Source organism: Anomaloglossus baeobatrachus, chromosome 12, assembly GCF_048569485.1.
Source record: "Anomaloglossus baeobatrachus isolate aAnoBae1 chromosome 12, aAnoBae1.hap1, whole genome shotgun sequence".
NCBI classification, from domain to species: domain Eukaryota; kingdom Metazoa; phylum Chordata; class Amphibia; order Anura; family Aromobatidae; genus Anomaloglossus; species Anomaloglossus baeobatrachus.
Window position 1 is genome coordinate 101,615,123 of NC_134364.1, and position 14,560 is coordinate 101,629,682.

At 53.4% G+C, this 14,560-nt stretch overlaps 1 protein-coding gene across 1 annotated transcript in view; it reads left to right on the top strand.

Annotated features, from left to right (window-relative positions):
- Positions 1 to 13,638, top strand: part of ARNT (aryl hydrocarbon receptor nuclear translocator) — a 30,984-nt gene extending 17,346 nt beyond the window's left edge. The window contains exons 6-21 of the mRNA XM_075331001.1: positions 4,382 to 4,595; positions 4,676 to 4,778; positions 6,132 to 6,197; positions 6,306 to 6,391; positions 6,487 to 6,563; positions 6,638 to 6,772; positions 7,163 to 7,237; positions 7,531 to 7,682; positions 8,190 to 8,303; positions 9,396 to 9,471; positions 9,831 to 9,954; positions 10,143 to 10,245; positions 10,462 to 10,609; positions 10,692 to 10,836; positions 12,212 to 12,363; positions 12,538 to 13,638. Of these exons, the coding sequence (XP_075187116.1) occupies positions 4,382 to 4,595; positions 4,676 to 4,778; positions 6,132 to 6,197; positions 6,306 to 6,391; positions 6,487 to 6,563; positions 6,638 to 6,772; positions 7,163 to 7,237; positions 7,531 to 7,682; positions 8,190 to 8,303; positions 9,396 to 9,471; positions 9,831 to 9,954; positions 10,143 to 10,245; positions 10,462 to 10,609; positions 10,692 to 10,836; positions 12,212 to 12,363; positions 12,538 to 12,627 (1,860 nt within the window). The 3' untranslated portion in view covers positions 12,628 to 13,638. The remainder of the gene's footprint in view (positions 1 to 4,381; positions 4,596 to 4,675; positions 4,779 to 6,131; positions 6,198 to 6,305; positions 6,392 to 6,486; positions 6,564 to 6,637; positions 6,773 to 7,162; positions 7,238 to 7,530; positions 7,683 to 8,189; positions 8,304 to 9,395; positions 9,472 to 9,830; positions 9,955 to 10,142; positions 10,246 to 10,461; positions 10,610 to 10,691; positions 10,837 to 12,211; positions 12,364 to 12,537) is intronic.
- The last annotated feature ends 922 nt before the right edge of the window (positions 13,639 to 14,560 follow it).

Genomic DNA, 14,560 nt, shown 5'->3' on the forward strand with positions numbered 1-14,560 from the left:
GTTGGCTTTCTGCCTGTGCTGGAGGCGGGCAGTTGGCTTTCTGCCTGTGCTGGAGGCGGGCAGTTGGCTTTCTGCCTGTGCTGGAGGCGGGCAGTTGGCTTTCTGCCTGTGCTGGAGGTTGGCTGTCTGCCTGTGCTGGAGGCTGGCTGGCTGTCTGCCTGTGCTGGAGGCTGGCTGGCTGTCTGCCTGTGCTGGAGGCGGGCAGTTGGCTTTCTGCCTGTGCTGGAGGCGGGCAGTTGGCTTTCTGCCTGTGCTGGAGGCGGGCAGTTGGCTTTCTGCCTGTGCTGGAGGCGGGCAGTTGGCTTTCTGCCTGTGTTGGAGGTTGGCTGTCTGCCTGTGCGGGCAGTTGGCTTTCTGCCTGTGCGGTAGGTTGGCTGTCTGCCTGTGCTGGAGGCTGGCTGGCTGTCTGCCTGTGCTGGAGGCTGGCTGTCTGCCTGTGCCAGCAGCTGTGTGGAGCAGGGTCCGTGCGGCAGTTGTCCCAGATGCTTTGGCTTAACATAATGGCTTCATTGAGCCAAGAGTTCCATCTGCGCACGTGCAGACTCTGGGCGCCATTTATTTGACGACCGCACTGGCAACAGAGCATCTGTTACACTTGCCACACCGCCCTGCTCCACTGCTGCCATCACTGCCTCCACCGCTGCCATCACTGCCCCCACCGCTGCCATCACTGCCCCCACCGCTGCCGTCACTGCCCCCACCGCTGCCGTCACTGCCCCCACCGCTGCCGTCACTGCCCCCACCGCTGCCGTCACTGCCCCCACCGCTGCCGTCACTGCCCCCACCGCTGCCGTCACTGCCCCCACCGCTGCCGTCACTGCCCCCACCGCTGCCGTCACTGCCCCCACCGCTGCCGTCACTGCCCCCACCGCTGCCGTCACTGCCCCCACCGCTGCCGTCACTGCCCCCACCGCTGCCGTCACTGCCCCCACCGCTGCCGTCACTGCCCCCACCGCTGCCGTCACTGCCCCCACCGCTGCCGTCACTGCCCCCACCGCTGCCGTCACTGCCCCCACCGCTGCCGTCACTGCCCCCACCGCTGCCGTCACTGCCCCCACCGCTGCCGTCACTGCCCCCACCGCTGCCGTCACGGCCCCCACCGCTGCCGTCACTGCCCCCACCGCTGCCGTCACGGCCCCCACCGCTGCCGTCACAGTCCCCACCCCTGCCATCACAGCCCCCCACCCCTACCATCACAGTCCCCACCGCTGCCATCATAGCCCCCCACCCCTGCCATCACAGCCCCCAACCCCTACCATCACAGTCCCTACCGCTGCCAGCACAGACCCCACCCCTACCATCACAGCCCCCTACCATCACAGCCCCCCACCCCTGCCATCACAGTCCCCACCGCTGCCAGCACAGACCCCACCCCTACCATCACAGTCCCCCACCCCTGCCATCACAGTCCCCACCGCTGCCAGCACGGACCCCACCCCAGCCATCACAGCCCCCCACCCCTGCCATCACAGCCCCCCACCCCTGCCATCACAGCCCCTCACCCCTGCCATCACAGCCCCCCACCGCTGCCAGCACAGACCCCACCCCTGCCATCACAGTCCCCACCGCTGCCAGCACGGACCCCACCCCTTCCATCACAGCCCCCCACCCCTGCCATCACAGTCCCCACCGCTGCCAGCACGGACCCCACCCCTACCAGCACAGTCCCCACCGCTGCCAGCACGGACCCCACCGCTGCCAGCACCGACCCCACCCCTACCAGCACAGTCCCCACCGCTGCCATCACAGCCCCCCACCGCTGCCAGCACGGACCCCACCCCTACCATCACAGTCCCCCACCGCTGCCAGCACAGACCCCACCCCTACCAGCACGGACCCCACCGCTGCCAGCACGGACCCCACCCCTGCCATCACAGTCCCCACCTCTGCCATCACAGTCCCCACCTCTGCCATCACAGTCCCTACCGCTGCCATCACGGACCCCACCCCTGCCATCACAGTCCCCACCGCTGCCAGCACGGACCCCACCCCTGCCATCACAGTCCCCACCGCTGCCAGCACAGACCCCACCCCTACCAGCACGGACCCCACCGCTGCCAGCACGGACCCCACCCCTGCCATCACAGTCCCCACCTCTGCCATCACAGTCCCTACCGCTGCCAGCACGGACCCCACCCCTACCAGCACAGTCCCCACCGCTGCCAGCACGGACCCCACCCCTGCCATCACAGCCCCCCACCCCTGCCATCACAGCCCCCCACCCCTACCATCACAGTCCCTACCGCTGCCAGCATAGACCCCACCCCTACCATCACAGTCCCCCACCCCTGCCATCACAGTCCCCACCGCTGCCAGCACGGACCCCACCCCTGCCATCACAGCCCCCCACCCCTGCCATCACAGCCCCCCACCCCTGCCATCACAGCCCCCCACCCCTGCCATCACAGCCCCCCACCCCTGCCATCACAGCCCCCCACCCCTGCCATCACAGCCCCCCACCCCTGCCATCACAGCCCCCCACCCCTGCCATCACGGACCCCACCCCTGCCAGCACAGACCCCACGCCTACCAGCACGGTCCCCACCGCTGCCAGCACGGACCCCACCCCTGCCAGCACAGTCCCCACCGCTGCCAGCACGGACCCCACACCTGCCATCACAGTCCCCACCGCTGCCAGCACGGACCCCACCGCTGCCAGCACGGACCCCACCGCTGCCTTCACAGTCCCCACCCCTGCCTTCACAGTCCCCACCCCTGCCTTCACAGTCCCCACCCCTGCCTTCACAGTCCCCACCCCTGCCTTCACAGTCCCCACCCCTGCCTTCACAGTCCCCACCCCTGCCTTCACAGTCCCCACCCCTGCCTTCACAGTCCCCACCCCTGCCTTCACAGTCCCCCACCCCTGCCTTCACAGTCCCCACCCCTGCCTTCACAGTCCCCACCCCTGCCTTCACAGTCCCCACCCCTGCCTTCACAGTCCCCACCCCTGCCTTCACAGTCCCCACCCCTGCCAGCACGGACCCCACCCCTGCCAGCACGGACCCCACCCCTACCAGCACGGACCCCACCCCTACCAGCACGGACCCCACCGCTGCCAGCACGGACTTCACCCCTGCCAGCACAAACCCCACACCTTCCATCATAGTCCCTACCGCTGCCAGCACAGACCCCACCCCTACCAGCACAGTCCCCACCGCTGCCAGCACGGACCCCACCCCTGCCATCACAGTCCCCACCGCTGCCAGCACAAACCCCACACCTTCCATCATAGCCCCCCACCCCTACCATCACAGTCCCTACCGCTGCCAGCACAGACCCCACCCCTGCCATCACAGTCTTCACCCCTACCAGCACAGTCCCCACCCCTGCCATCACAGCCCCCCACCCCTACCATCACAGTCCCCACCCCTGCCTTCACAGTCCCCACCCCTGCCTTCACAGTCCCCACCCCTGCCAGCACGGACCCCACCCCTACCAGCACGGACCCCACCCCTACCAGCACGGACCCCACCCCTACCAGCACGGACCCCACCGCTGCCAGCACGGACTTCACCCCTGCCAGCACAAACCCCACACCTTCCATCATAGTCCCTACCGCTGCCAGCACAGACCCCACCCCTACCAGCACAGTCCCCACCGCTGCCAGCACGGACCCCACCCCTGCCATCACAGTCCCCACCGCTGCCAGCACAAACCCCACACCTTCCATCATAGCCCCCCACCCCTACCATCACAGTCCCTACCGCTGCCAGCACAGACCCCACCCCTGCCATCACAGTCTTCACCCCTACCAGCACAGTCCCCACCCCTGCCATCACAGCCCCCCACCCCTACCATCACAGTCCCCACCGCTGCCATCACAGCCCCCCACCCCTGCCATTACTGCCCCCCACCCCTGCCATTACTGCCCCCCACCCCTGCCATCACTGCCCCCCACCCCTGCCATCACTGCCCCCCACCGCTGCCAGCACAGACCCCACCCCTGCCATCACGGCCTCGTAGTTCATCTGTACAAGTGGAGCTACTGAGTCTCACACCACAAGACCTTGGCTGCGCGGCGCACTACCCACCCTAAAACCTTGAGGGAAAATAACACACAGATCGATTTAACAGGTTCAGATCTCTGTTTGCAACCAAGCTCCGCTCCACCTGTTAAACGCTGCTGTCAATCTCTGACGCGGCACTTAATTCAAACAGGCTGGAGAGGGGGGGGGGGGCGTCAATGTTGCTACTCATCAGCGTGCCCATGATGTGATCGTGGAGTACTGGGGGTCAAATGATGACGCCAGTGTCTGTCATTATTATCCTACTGTGAACGTCCGTCTGTGGCTGGCATTTACAGGAGATCATGATTCTAGCAATACATAGCAATGCTTATGCACCGCTATGCATAACACATTTTTTTTTTCATACCCTACAGGAGTTAAAACACCTGATCCTGGAGGCTGCAGACGGCTTCCTGTTTGTTGTATCCTGCGAGACGGGAAGGATCGTGTACGTGTCAGACTCGGTGACCCCCGTCCTCAACCAACCGCAAACGGAATGGTTTGGGAGCAACTTGTATGACCAGGTCCACCCCGATGATGTGGACAAGCTCCGGGAGCAGCTCTCCACTGCGGAAAACGCCATGACGGGTAGGTGCTGAGGTGCCAGGCGCTCTGTCTGGCGGCAGGAGCTGTTCTTTATGCATCGTGTCTCATTCCCTTTCTTAAAGGGCGCATCCTAGATCTAAAGACAGGCACAGTGAAGAAAGAGGGTCAGCAATCCTCCATGAGAATGTGTATGGGCTCACGGAGGTCCTTCATCTGCAGAATGAGGTGAGACCACGTTAATTCGGGGCCGTAAAGTTGACAGTGGATTTATCTCTTTGGATAGCTAAGTGGCCATATGATGTGGTTGTACGCACACGCAGCATCATTCCCGAAGGCAGCGCATGCACAAGAATGTCTGTGAGAGTGGATTATAAATCTGCACCTCCCCTGGGAATGACATAAAAGATCTCCAGTGTGGGATCAAGTCACACAGAGTGACCTCTCGCTTAGGCGCAGTCACTCCTGGAGGCGGCGCATACGCCAGAACGTCTGTGAGAGCTGGATTATAAATCTGCACCGCCCCTGGGAATGACAAAAGATCTCCAGTGTGGAATAAAGTCACACAGATTGACCTCTCGCTCAGACGCAGTCACTACCGGAGGCGGCGCATGCGCAAGAATGTCTGTGAGAGCCGCTTTATGCATCTACATCGCCTCCAAGAATCATAGCGCCTACACCAGATCTAAGATGGAGGGGTGGAAGTCACAGAGAATGATGCTTCGCTTATGTACTGTCATTCCCGGGGAAAGCACAGCGCATGTGCTTCCCCCGGTAATGATGACATCTGTGTAAGATTTCATGTGAGGGAACAAGTCACAGCATAACTCCTCGATCAGGTGCTGTCATCCCCAGTGGCGGCGGCGCATGCGCGATATCGTTCTTTATAGCTGGATTATGCCTCTGTGCTTCTTCTGGGAATGATGGCACTTGTGCGAGATCTCAGAGTCACAGAGAATGGCACCTCGCTCATGCTCTTGTTCCCGGAGAAGGCACATGCACAGGTGAATAGTTTGAGTGTCGTAAAATCATCAGGACGATACTGCTCATGTGCATGCGCCAGATGCAAGTCTTTAGGGACGAGGGCACATCCTGATGATTTTTGGGCAGCAGGACATGGCATCTACGCCACCTTCAAGAATGACGGCGCTTGTGCAAGTCACAGAGACTGACCTCTCGCTCAAGCGCCATCATTCCCGAGTGGGGCGGCATTTGCACCGATCAGTACTCCACCTCAACACCTGCGCATGTGCCACCCCTTGGGATTGACCACGCCTGCGCAAGATGCAAGTCTTTGGGGGAAGTGGGCCCATCCTGATGACATTGCAGGAACCGGACTATCGATATGCGCATGCGCCACCCCTGAGGGTGAGAGTGCATTGCGAGATGTCTGTGCAGGTCACAAAGAGTGAATACACACACAAGATGTCAATACTGCTGTCAGAGAATGACAGCGGCATCTAAACGCTTTTCGAGCCATGATCGGTGGTCGCCACTTAGAGGTGAGTGTCGGCTGTGAGCCTACGTTGTGTGTCCGTACCCAACTTTCACCCTACGTCTTTTTGTTTGTTTTTTTTTCAGATGTGGGAGTGCTGCCGTGGATCCGGCCTCCATGAACCGACTCAGCTTCATGAGGAACAGAAACAGGTGAGTGGTCCGTATTCTGTAAAGTCCGGATGTAGCAATATCAGCCGGTCACTGTCCTCGGCGGCCACAATTCTACCTGAAAGTAATTCTTTACTCTTCGCCTTAAAGGAACGGCCTTGGACCTCCTAAGGACGGCGAGCCTCAGTTTGTGGTTGTACATTGCACGGGATATATAAAAGCATGGCCGCCTGCAGGTAAGTGTTTGTATAGTATTACAATACTGATTCCTGTGCAGGTCTCGGAACATAATCCAGACATTGGGTGATGTGTGCCATTCTGACATTGACAGGGGTCACGTTACCGGATGAAGACCAGGATGCAGGGCAGAGCAGCAAGTTCTGCCTGGTGGCCATTGGCAGGTTACAGGTGAGACGTGATTCCTGCCGGGATGTGAACTATTAGAGTATACGTGATATATAATGTCACTTCCTTCCCAACAGGTAACAAGTTCCCCTAACTGCACAGACATGAATAGCGTCTGCCAGCCAATAGAGTTTATCTCCCGACACAACGTGGATGGCATGTTCACGTTTGTGGACCACCGATGCGCCGCAACTGTTGGCTACCAGCCTCAGGTACGTGAGGGGGAATAATGGCTTCTGGATGACAGAGAATGATACTTAAGTACTCATTGGTGTGAGCTACCATTCACAGCTCACCTCCTCTTCCATCCATACATACAGTAGTTAACAGAGTCCACCATTCACAATATGTGATGTCACAACTCACCTCCTCCTTCTCCTTGTACAATGACTGATAACGCTTTTATTTCCAGTAGATAACACAGGATCCACCGTTCACAATAGGTGATGTCACAGGTCACCACCTACTCCCCCCTGTATAATGACTGATAACACCTCTAATATACAGTAGATAACACAGAATCCCCCATTCACAATAGGTGATGTCACAGCTCACCTCCTCTTCCTGTACAATATTGCTGATCAGATCTCATTTGTTCATAGGAACTCCTAGGAAAAAGCATTGTGGAGTTCGCACATCCGGAGGATGAACAGCTGTTAAGGGACAGTTTTCAGCAGGTAGTCTTCACATTTTATGCTGGTTTCGGGCATTTGTAAATCCCGTCTGCGGGTCTTGTGATTGACACATGTGGGGCTGTGAGAAGACCCATGGCGGTACCTTAAAGTACAGATCCTGAAAATAGTTTGTAATTCATCCTGTTTAACCTTTTGCTTTCCCAGTATCCAGATATTGAAGGCCAGTTAGACCATGACCTGTGACGCGCCACAGATATTTTGTAGCTAACGATGATACAGGAATTGCCCATTCATGCTTATGATGCTACATCTGCATTCATTGCTTCTTCATCCAGGTGGTGAAATTAAAAGGCCAGGTTCTGTCCGTCATGTTCCGCTTCAGATCCAAAAACCGCGAATGGCTGCTCATGAGAACCAGCTCATTCACCTTCCAGAATCCCTACTCCGATGAGATTGAGTATATCATCTGCACCAACACCAACGTAAAGTAAGTGGTCGCCATTTTAGTAGTAAGAAGGGGACTTGAACTTGAGCTGGTTAAAGGGCTATTGGATAGAGCTTGTAAAAGCACTTTTGCAATTTACTGCTTATTAATATTTGCAGCCGTTCTTGAGATATTGGCACTTTTCTTTTGCTTATAGCTTGTTGCCTAGGAGACCGACCACCGCTGCTGTCTAGCTTTTAAGCACTGTGCTGTACCTGGCTGGGATTAGGCGGTAACGGCGCACTCCAGCTATCTTGGCCAGCTTCAAAACCGTGCTTACAAGCTCAATTGAAAAGAGCTTGTAAGCACTGCTCATGGGATGCTGTCTATCATTGGTTGGTCTCCTAGACAACAAGCTGTTAAGAAAACTGTTAATATTTCAAGAAAGGCTGAAAATTTTAGTAACCAGTAAATTGAAAAATTGCTTGCTGACAGTACCTGTCACGAGGATGGAGATTAACCCTCTAAGACCCCTTTTTCTTCAGGATTGCATTTTTTTCTTATCCTTAGGAACACCAGCCAGGAGTCACGACCAGCGTTGGCCAACTCTATGCAGAGACCACCACTAGCCCAGAGCATTCCACACTCTCTGGAAATGGGGGGTCCGGGACAGCTGTCTGCCAGGTGAGTGAGGCAATGTGAACCTTTTAAATGGCGCTCAGGAGTATTCTGCTACATAGGGATGAGTGAAAGTAGATGAGAGGTTTTGTAATTGCACACCATGTGGTTGGGAGTGGTGTTACAAGTGCTGCATATGTATGAGTGAAAGTAGGTGAGTGGAATCGTAATGGCGCACCATGTGGATGGGAATGGTATTACAGGTGCTACATATGTATGAGTGAAAGTAGGTGAGTGGTATCTTAATGGCGCACCATGTGGATGGGAATGGTATTACAGGTGCTACATATGTATGAGTGAAAGTAGGTGAGTGGTATCTTAATGGCGCACCATGTGGATAGGAGTGGTATTACAAGTGCTACATATGCATGAGTGAAAGTAGGTGAGTGGTATTGTAATGGTGCACCATGTGGGTGGGAGTGGCATGACTGAAAGTAGGTGAGTGGAATCGTAATGGCGCACTATGTGGATGTGAGTGGTATTACAAGTGCTGCATATGTATGACTGAAAGTAGGTGAGTGGAATCGTAATGGCGCACCATGTGGATGTGAGTGGTATTACAAGTGCTACATATGCACGAGTGAAAGTAGGTGAGTGGTATTGTAATGGCGCACCATGTGGGTGGGAGTGGCATGACTGAAAGTAGGTGAGTGGAATCGTAATGGCGCACTATGTGGATGTGAGTGGTATTACAAGTGCTGCATATGTATGACTGAAAGTAGGTGAGTGGTATTGTAATGGCGCACCATGTGGATTGGAGTGGTATTACAAGTGCTGCATATGTATGAGTGAAAGTAGGTGAGTGGTATTGTAATGGCGCACCATGTGGATGGGAGTGGTATTACAGCTCCTACATATGTATGAGTGAAAGTAGGTGAGTGGTATTGTAATGGCGCACCATGTGGATGGGAGTGGTATTACAAGTGAATAGATGATATTTCTCCTGCCAGGCCTGTCGATTCTCCACTTGGTGACAGTCCTGTAAGGTGAAACCTTCCGTGAGAACTAGATGTAATGCATCACACATGGAGCGCTCTACCCCTTCGTATTTTATAGCACTCCGGCTATTTTAAGGCTAAATTCTCCTTTTGTGCCCAGACAACAGCCTCCGCCACAACCAGAGCTGGACGTGGTTCCCAGCAGGGATAGTCTAGGAGCGTACAACCACACACAGGTTAGTCCTCAGCACGGTAACATTTCATTTTACTACTTTCCCTCCTCCATAAAAAAGGTTTTATGTGCATCTAAAAGCTGTCATTAAAATACGAAATTAGCCTGCACTTCAACAGGATTTCATATTTAACCCCTTCCTGACATCTGGTGTACAGTGTGTATGGGAGCTGTCTGAGGAAAAAAAAAATGACAGATGCCGGCTGTGTTAAACAGCCACCATCTGCCTCTAACAGCAGTAATCAGAGCTAGCTCAGATCGCTGTTTTACCGCTTTAAATGCCTTTGTCCATTGCTGACAGCGGTTTATAAGTGCCCTACGTAAAAAACAAGGTCTCTTACACTGAAATTTTTTGTCTTAAAGGTTCCAGTTCAGCAAGTGACGTCAGCCGTACCGGATCACAGCAAATCTCTGGACAAGCCGGACGCGCTCTACGGACAGGAGAGAGATTCTAGGTTTGCCGAAATCTATGGCAGCATTAACCCAGGTGCGAACCCTATGTAATTGAATAACGTCCTTCTGTTTAGCGTCCACTGCTTTTCTGCAGATCTATGTGTCTCCATGGTAACAGACTACAAACAATGTAGTCTGCTCCCTCACTCACACTTTTAGTTTTTGGTGTTTTTTTTTTTTTTTATTTTATAGTTTTGGTGTTTTTTTTTCTCCTATTCACAGACCAGAATAAAGCACTTAATCCTAGTGGGGTACCCAGCAACCAGCAACTCTTCCCCCAAGCTACCACTTTCACGCCTGTCCCCCGCCAAGTGGACAACTTCAGGTGAGACCCCCCCCCCCCCCCGAACCCAACCAATGAAAAGGACACAATAATCGCTTACCCACGATACATAGATGACTGGTGTTGCCAGAGATTAGGGGTCTTGTGTCCCCCTGTGCTCGCTCCATATAGCGTTTCGCGACCCTGATATTATTTGTATATGACCACCAGGGGGCACCATAGATTAAGATATTTGTGTATTGTTTTTTTTCCCATAAGGAGCGGCGGGCTAGTTTCTTCAGGGAACATTATCCAGCAGCCGGTGTCTGCAGGGCAGATTCTCGCTCAGATATCACGGCATCCCAGCCCCACACAAGTCACCGGCACCAACTGGAGCTCTGGCACACGTCCATCCTTCACCGCACAGGTTGAAATGACCCATTAATCATAATAAATTGGTTTTCCATAGACTTGGTTTTTACACCAGACACATGGTTCCGATTTTACAGGCAGCAAAGACCCAGTCTCCTCCGTTTGGCATGGGCAACTTTCAGACGACCCCTACCAACTTCAGCCCATTGTCGTCCCAGAGTTCAACTTCCTCTCCCGCTGCAGCCACATACCCCAACCTGGCCAGTAGGAGCAACAACTTTGGTAAAAAATAGCCCTCTTAAGTTTCTATTTTTTTTTTGTTTTAAATAGCATGTGTTCCGCAGTTAAAATTAGCCAATGTTTGTGCCCGTTATATTCCCTCTGCTCCCCTAAGTATCTTGTGTTTTGTTTATTTTAAATCCGCCATAAGGTCCAAGAGATATTGGCCTTTTTGTTTTCAAGAGGCATTGCTCACTGGATCCTCGGGGGCGTGTATTTAGGCTCCTCTGCATAATTTCTTTGTGAGACCTTTCCCCCACCCTCCTTGTAAACCATAAAATTAGCACCAAATTAAAAAAGCCCCAGATCTCTGGAACGATATGGAGGATATTAAAAAAAAAAAATAAAACACAAAAACAAGTAATTGGGATTAGCGGTAATAATATGAGAGCAAAAACTGACCATATAACCTGGTGATGGGTCCTCCAAAAGGGTTTATGAGAGTTCTGATATTAATTTTAATGGATAGATGATGAGGGGGGATGGATGGATGAGGAGGGGGGACGCAGGGAAGGAGGGATGAGGAAGGGAAGTTGGAAGGATGAGGAGGGGGTAGGGATGAGTAAGGGGAAGTTAGAAGGATGATGGGGATGGAGGGGTGAGGAGGGGGAATGGAGGCATGAGTAGGGGGATGGAGGCATGAGTAGGGGGAATGAGTAAATTGGATGCAGGGGTTAGAAGGGGGAATGGAGGAATGAGTAGGGAAATGGAGGTATGAGTAGGGGGGGATGAGTAGATTGAATGGAGGGGTTTGAAGGTGGGATGGAGGGGGGAATTGAGGGGTGAGAAGGGGGAATGGAGAGGGAATGGAGGGGTGAGTAGGGGGAATGAGGGGGATGGAGGGATGAGGAGGGGGATGAAGATTAGGGGGGATGGAAGCGTGAGTAGGGGGATGGAGAAATTATTTGAGGGCATGTAGGGATGAGTAGGGGGATAGAGGTGTGAGTAAGGGGGATGGAGTAATTGAGGGCATGGAGGGGTGAGTAGGGGTGATGGAGGAATTATTTCAGGGCATGGAGGGATGAGTAGGGTGATGGAGGGATGATTTGGGGCATGGAGGAATTTGTAGGGGGCGTGATTTGGAGAGATGAGTATGGGGGATGAAGGGATGAGTGATACAGGAATGAGTTGAGGGGATGGAGGAGTGAGTAGAGGAGAATGAGAGGGGGATGGAGACTTGACTAGGGGATGAGAAGGAGGAAGGATGATGTTGACGAGTGTGGAAGAATGAAGCTGACAAAGGGGACTGATCATGAGGAAGACTGATGGATGAATTATGTTTAGGGGGATGATGGGGTGCCACTTATGGATGGTGAGTGTGATTGTTCCCCTCTACGGTGCTGTGCTGATACTGACCTCCCTGGTGGTGTCTCCTCAGCCACAGAGGTGGGGCAGCCTCGCGTTCCCTTCCAGTCTCGGGCAGCAGATGCGGTAGGAGTTTGGCCTCAGTGGCCCCAGAGTCAACATCACGGCCAGAACAACACAGAAGCCCACATCCAGCCCCAGGCCGGCCAGTCAGAGGTCTTTCCAGTAAGTCTAATCCTCACACAATGCATTTCGGTGTAATGAAAGTCAATGCGGTTGTGTTGTGATCACTTCTCGCAAGAAGCAACCTGCAAATATATTGCCTTATCACACTGCTGCTGATGTAACTGGAGCCGAATTGTGATTTTCTCATTTTCTTTTCCCCACCCGCCCTTCTAGGACATGTTGTCCATGCTGGGAGATCAGACCTCCAGCTACAACAATGAGGAGTTTTCCGAGCTCAACATGTTCCAACCTTTCGCGGAGTAAAGCCATACTGCCCAGGACAGATACTGGAATCGGACTCCTATATGTGAGCGTTTTTGCTCCCTCCCTCTCCCTCCCTCTTCCTTCTCTTCCTCAATCACTCGCTCTTTTCTCTTGGCCGAGGAGAGACGTGGTAAGGCACGTGATTTTTTGTACGAGAAGGGACCTGGCCACCAGGACACGGGGAGGAACCGTCACAGGGACACCATAGAACTGCCTTTTATATGAACTAAGGAGAGACCTGATCATGTTCCCTCTCCGACCCCCTCACCAGCTACAACCCCAAATATTGTGCCAGATGGCACCCCCCATCCCCACCGCCATCCCAGAGCATTTCATTATTATATAGTGACCTTAAAAAGGCCCTAAAGTGATCACTTTAGGCTCTATCAGGGAGGAAACCTGCGTAGGATAATCACAAACGTAGTTGGTGCCTTTTTATATCGTATCAGGACAGGAAATCGCTAGACGACAAAGAATTTGTGCGGACACCCAGGGTATGCCCATGTTATAGCGGTCAGCCATTGTCTTGGGTCTGCACAACATATAGGCCCTTATGGATGTTGTAGGTAAGGACGTCCTACTCCTTGAGCCGCCAGACATTCATCTGATTGCCCATGATTAAGGACGGCCCTCGAAACGAAAAACCGATATTTAAAAAAAAAAAAAAAATATTTAAAGGCTTTTTTTCTAAATAACCTTTTCTGGAACTTTATAATAGCGTGAAAATCCCCCTACAATTACAGGGTTAATTTTGGGATTTCGTCACTTACCTATTCTCACACTTCACGGCTGCCTTGTCCTGCGCGGCGCTCGCTGACCGCTGCGTATCTTGTCAAAAAATCCCAGGATCAGCACAGAATTTTTTTATTACGTCTTGTATTACATAGCACACTTTTATTCTGCAGGATCAATGGCTTTTTCTTGACTTTTCCTTGCGCGCTGAAAACTTTCTTTTTTTTTTTGTGCAAAGTGTTTTATGTGTATACAATATAAAATAATATAATTTTATGAGACTTTTTACTTGTTTTTGGAAGCGCTCTGGTCTCTGTGTGTCGTATTCTTACACCCATTCATACAGAGAAGGCTGCAGGCTCCAAATTGTAAAATTATTGTGAGGGCGAGGTGTCTGTTTGTGAAGGTTAGGCTGGAAACACATCTATGCAAGTAAAATCGGTCCGACTGAGCTGAAAAAAACTCGGCTGATTTTAGTTCACGTTCGGTCCGAGTGCAACGCAAGTGCGATGCTTTTTCTGAATAAATTTATGATTTTACTAGCGTGTGTAATGAGTGTGTAATGCGTATTTTTTACTATGTCATCTGCCGTTCAGCTCTGCTACATGGCCGCTGACAGCAGACACAGACAGCCATGCAGCAGAGCTTAATGGCAGATGACAGCAGACACAGACAGAGCCGCACAATCAGAATGAACTCGGGTGAACTTCACCCGACTTCATTGTCATGCTGCGGCTCTGTCTGTGCCGCGTTCTGATTAGCGGTCACCAGTGAAGGACTCACCGGTTACCGCTAATCCCCTGAGTGACTGAAGTTAGCAGCCCTCTCTCATACTCACCGATCCCCGGTGCAGCACTGCACGGCGTTCACACTGTTCCGGCGGCTTTTACTATTTTGAAAAAGCCGGCCGCTCATTAAACAATTTCGTATTCCCTGCTTTCCCCGCCCACAGGTGCCTATGATTGGTTGCAGTGAGACACACCCCCACGCTGAGTGACAGGTGTCTCACTGCACCCAATCACAGCAGCCGGTGGGCGTGTCTATACTGTGCAGTGAAATAATTAAATAATTAAAAAAAAACGGCGTGCGGTTCCCCCCAATTTTAATACCAGCCAGATAAAGCCATACGGCTGAAGGCTGGTATTCTCAGGATGGGGAGCTCCACGTTATGGGGAGCCCCCCAGCCTAACAATATCAGTCA